This window comes from Triticum aestivum, chromosome 5B, assembly GCF_018294505.1.
Source record: "Triticum aestivum cultivar Chinese Spring chromosome 5B, IWGSC CS RefSeq v2.1, whole genome shotgun sequence".
NCBI classification, from domain to species: Eukaryota; Viridiplantae; Streptophyta; class Magnoliopsida; order Poales; family Poaceae; genus Triticum; species Triticum aestivum.
This window is the reverse complement of record NC_057807.1, coordinates 678,337,619-678,343,012: the sequence shown is the minus strand read 5'-3', so window position 1 is coordinate 678,343,012 and position 5,394 is coordinate 678,337,619. Positions and strand designations below refer to the sequence as shown.

Below are 5,394 nucleotides of genomic sequence, written 5' to 3'. Positions count from 1 at the left end.
GGCATTCAACAGTTCGCCCACAAGCCACTTTCCACTAACGCACAAGGGTTGGTGTGTGTCATTTGCCATCTCGCCCACACGCCCGTCTCATCTCCCACATCCAAGTTGCCACTTACCATGTGTTTTGCAGTGTACATGACACCTGCCCTAGTGTGCTTTATAAGAAGGTGGCAACTCTCTCTTTTTTTTAACCCCGAACATGTCAGTTGCCATGTATTTTTGTAGGGTACACGGCAACTGCTCTAGTGTGCTTGTAAGCAGATGGCAACTCTTTTTTTTTATCCGAACATGTTGTTTTGCCATGTCTTTTTATAGGTGGCAACTGCCTAGTGTTAGTAGGTGGCAACTCTTAAGGTTTTCACATCATGGCAACTGTAGTAAATCAGACCATACATGGCAACTGCCTAGTGTTAGTAGGTGGCAAACCCCTAAAGTTTTCAAATCTTGGCAACTATAGTAAATCAGACCATACATGGCAACAACCGCATTTGCCCAAAAATGGCATCTAGAACTTTTGACATGAGATGGCAACAGCAGTTGAGCAACCATTACAACTGTAGTTGTCCGACATGGCAACCGTAGTTCAGCGACATGGCAACTGCAGTTAAACGAACATGGACGAGGGTCTGGACCATGGCAACTGCGGGCGCACGGTGACTGTCACGTGGGCATGCGGGACCACGAGGTACGAGGCCTGACGCACGGGACGTGTGGGCGTTATCTATTTCGTCCACACGCACGCGTGTGAGAGTGATCGGGAGGGAAAAAAGGTGTGTGGGCATTACTTGTTTTGCCCACACGTAGGTGTGTGGGTTGTTCCTCTTATACACCACACAAAATGTGTGGGCAGATCTCCTAACGCCCACACGTGTGGCACTTATCGGCGTCCATTTTTTTAACATGAATTTCTATCACTAGCTACTATTGTGACCATCATCTGGTTTATCTAATTAATACCCATGGGTTAGGCCACATGGTTGATTTGGTTGCATTGTGAGGTCGATAACCTCACATATATTATTTTGAAAGGCTCTATCAAGTATCTACAAATTCACTACAGTTGGCCCCAGTAGTTGCGAACCAACCCATGGTTGGAGGGTTAGAGGGACTGTGGTATCCCCAATCCACCAGGGTTCAAGTCCTGGTACTCGCATTTATTCCTGAATTTATTCTAGAATTTTTGGCTATGCGTGCGTACGTTCATAGGGAATGAGTGTATGCGCGTGTATATGAGCGCTTGCGTTTGTACTGTGTTCAAAAAAGTTGGCCCCAATAGTTAGACTACTCCTAATTATCATTTGTAACATAAACATTCCAAAAGCATAGGTATCAGCCTCATTGTTTTAAAACAACGGGCTATGTCAAATAGAAGGAATGTTACCACAAAGAACACAAACAAACCAAACATGCTCGTGAGAAAATCCGGCAACAAGTCCTTTATACCGTTGGACATCCATGTCAGGCAATTGAGTAAACAGAGCATATATTCATAATATCACAAGCAGAAGCATTAAACAAGCTCATACAACCAATGTAGAGCAAGTAATACCTTTTACATGTGATTTTGTATCAAGTTGTCCTTTTTTATCTATACTGGCCATTTTCCCTCTGATAATATCAGATATAAAACACCCTTCGTGTGTCTTTTCTATTAAAAAAAGTGAAGATTGTCCATGATTATATGAGTTCTTAAGGCTCAGCCGTCGGCTAAGTAAGATTCCATTTGCTCTGAGTAGCTTGTACTATACCCGCAAAAAAAAAAGAGTAGCTTGTACTATATTATTGAAGACACTTATTGGCGCCCTGGCCCGCCGTACCTGCTGGCCCGTCGTTTGCCAAAGCCGCCAGTCGTAACCATGGATATATACTACTAGGACGAAGGTCTTAATTCTCCTAGTATTAACTTGTTCATTTTTGTTTGCGGGTCCCATCCCATGCAGACCTGATGTACTCCCTCCTTCTCAAAATATAAGGCGCGATTGATTTTTTACGGTCTTTGATGCACAACTTTGACCACTAATATATATCAAAGTATATGGATTGAACATGTATAAATGACATCGCTGTATTTGTCTTGCAAAGCAATTTTACTTCATATATATGCATAATAATTTTATATACATATAATACATAAAAAATATAGTCAAAGTTGTGCAACGAAGATCAGAAAAGTCAAACCGTGCCTTATATTTTGGGAAGGAGGGAGTACGTACTATAAGTATGCATCACATTTCGCACACATTCTTGACTTAAATCTGCAAGCAAGGCAGTTTGGTTGACAGACAGAGACTTGCTAATTAAGCTGCATGCATGCATGCCATGGAGGTGTCAAGCTTGTGTCTTGTTGCCTTAGCCACAGTGATAATCTTTGCTTGGTCTCTTAAGAAGCTTACGGCTTGGTCCGGCGGCAAAAGCAAATCCAAGAGGCCGCGGCTGCCCCCGGGGCCATGGACGCTTCCGATCATCGGCAGCCTCCACCACCTCTTGGGCGGTCTCCCGCACCGTAGGATGATGGAGCTGTCTCGCCTGCACGGGCCTCTCATGTTCCTCAGGTTCGGAGAGGTCCCGAATGTGGTGGTCTCCAGCGCCGAGGCGGCGGAGCTGGTGATGAAGACGCATGACCTCACGTTCGCTACTCGGCCACGGAGCGCGACGATCGACGTTATCAGCGGTGGCGGCAAGGGAATCGCGTTAGCCCCCTATGGCGACCACTGGCGCCAGATGCGGAAGATATGCATCGTAGAGCTTCTGAGTGCCAAGCAGGTGAAGCGCATGGAGTCCATCAGGTCACAGGGGGTGGCGAAGCTCCTCCGGTCCGTTGCTGACGCCGCCTCCAGTTCCGGCATCGTCAACCTCAGCAACCTGGTGGCGGTGCTCTCCAACGACATCACGGCGCGAGCGGTGTTCGGCGGCATGTGCGCGCAGCAGAGCGAGTACTTCCGCGAACTGGGCCAGATCGTTAAACTCATCGGAGGTTTCTGCCCGGCCGACCTTTTCCCGTCGTCGCGGCTAGTGCGGTGGGTGAGCTCAGGGGAGCGCAGCCTGAGGAAGAGCTATGGCGGCATGCAGCGCATCATCGACAACATCATCGATGGACGCAAGGCTGAGCGTGAGTCCCACTCCCACGTCGGCTGCAGCGCCGACGATGAAGACCTGCTGGGTGTGCTGCTCCGGCTCAAGGAGGACTCGTTGGCGTTCCCTCTAACCTCAGAGAGTATAGGGGCCGTCATCTCTGTGAGTATCCTCTCTGGCATATATAGATTAACTCTGTCTTTCGTCTAGCTAGTGTTATAGACTCTGCATGCAGTTACATGATTTGCAAGCAAGTGCTGTGTTGCACACCCTCCTCTATTTTCTTGTTCATTTACGAAACTAAGTTCCTCATGTAAAATGTTACACGGTGCCCTGCCTGACCTGGCCTGAGCAGAAATCGTTGGAATCGCCCCAAGTCTGACTTAGCAACAAACAATCATATTTAGTAGCTAGCATCATGAACAATCATAGTCAGTAGCTTCAATAATGTTCGTTCTATATATTGACAATCATACATAGTAGCATCAATAATGTTCGTCCTGACTTGACAAACTCATAGATTGTGACATATCTGAATATTAAGGACATTTTATATGTCTCGAAACAGACTTTCACCCCACTTTATATATAAATCAAAAAACCAAAGTACACGGCCGAACGATACAATATAGTTGGAATGGGCCCTTACAAAGCAGATCAAAAGATATAACATGAGCCAAGAACAAGCCCAACACCTCGCCAAGGCCCGGACAAAGACCCCTGAGCTCTATGACAATGCCCCCAGAGGGTGATGGCGCGAAGCGTCGCCACTGTCTAGTTTGAGAACAGACAAAGGACATTATATGTCATGCATGCTGATTTGAATTATTATTTTTATTATATCTTGTGATGTCACTCTTTTATTATATCGAGTAATGCTATGTCTATAGATATGTTCTTACTGATTAAGCATACATGGTGACATGGGGTAAGGAGTTTAAGTCACGGGGCGTATGTTATGAAAGCAGTTGAAATCATGGGAACGATTGACCGTCGGATTAGTCCATAAGATCCCTTTCGTAAGTCTAGGATTGTCGGTAGAACATTTAGTATGCCGCCTTGGTTAGGTATTTTATCACCTGTGGTCTACATTTTTCATCTATTTACCTTTTCATAATTACTATTTATTTTATATATGTCACATATGCATGACCTTTTATTTCTAGGACATATTTGGAGCTGGTAGTGAAACTTCATCGACCACTTTGGTGTGGGCTATGTCGGAGCTCATGAAAAACCCTGAAGCGATGGCCAAGGCTCAAATAGAAGTTCGGAAAGTGCTAGGTCGAGGACGTGTTGTCATCGCAAATGCTGATCTTGGTGAACTCCATTACTTACAGATGGTCATCAAGGAAGTGCTTAGGTTACATCCTCCTGCTACTCTACTTGTCCCTCGAGAGGCTAGAGACAACTGTGAAATCATGGGTTATGACATTCCTAAGGGCACCAAAATACATGTTAATGCCTTCGCAATTTCTAGGGATCCTAGATATTTTGAAAATCCTGAAACCTTCAAACCAGAGAGATTTAGTAACAACAATATAGATTATAAGGGAACAAACTTTGAGTTCACTCCCTTCGGTGCTGGGCGACGCCTGTGCCCTGGGATGTTGTTTGGCACATCAACCTTGGAGATTGCATTAGCGAATCTTCTCTACTACTTTGACTGGGTGCTTCCTGATGGGGCATGCCCATACACATTAGACATGTCCGAGAAGTTTGGGATAACTGTAAGTAGAAGGTATGACTTGCAGCTCATAGCTATTCCAAGTACATAGTCTCAAGACCTATGTAAATATGGACGTGGAAATGCACATGGGTACATCTATTCTTCTATACCTCCCTTATATGCGAGTGTTTACGTCTTGAATTGTAATCCTATATACAATAATAATGAAATCTTATTGTTGCAACTCTGGTTTCTTAACTATTCCTTTGTGCATAATTGCAGGTACCTAATTGTACTATCAAAACATAGAAAAGGAATTAATTACCGCATTCATATTGGCCAGAAAAATTTGATTCATTAATTATGTTAGACAAATAATAAAGGTGCAGATTTTCTGTGTATGTTTTTATAGAAACACAGTATGGACGGAGACGCTTACATACACGCACTCACCCATATGAACGCACGCACGCAACACAGTATGGAGTACGAAAATTGACAAGCATGCAGTGGTGGTATAGATAAAAACTTGCATGAACTATTTCCAAAGTTATAAACTTGGGAATTGGATTCTTTACAATCGTTTTCAGATAACACGGAAGTAATAGATGAACATGTTGGTAAATAGTTGCGCTAGTTAGTGATAGATGATG

At 44.4% G+C, this 5,394-nt stretch overlaps 1 protein-coding gene across 1 annotated transcript; it reads left to right on the top strand.

The window, feature by feature from the left end:
- The first annotated feature begins 2,319 nt into the window (after window positions 1–2,319).
- LOC123117602 (desmethyl-deoxy-podophyllotoxin synthase-like) lies at window positions 2,320–4,900 on the top strand. Its single transcript, XM_044538323.1, has 2 exons — window positions 2,320–3,234; window positions 4,239–4,900. The coding sequence occupies exons 1-2, from the start codon at window positions 2,320–2,322 to the stop codon at window positions 4,848–4,850; spliced, it is 1,527 nt and encodes a 508-aa protein (XP_044394258.1). The 3' UTR covers window positions 4,851–4,900.
- The last annotated feature ends 494 nt before the right edge of the window (window positions 4,901–5,394 follow it).

Excerpts from the sequence above, each read along its gene's own strand:
- LOC123117602 (XM_044538323.1), top strand. The coding sequence starts at position 2,320 with ATGGAGGTGTCAAGCTTGTGTCTTGTTGCCTTAGCCACAGTGATAATC. Across the intron at positions 3,235-4,238 it reads GTATAGGGGCCGTCATCTCT|GACATATTTGGAGCTGGTAG; the intron begins GTGAGTATCCTC and ends TTTTATTTCTAG.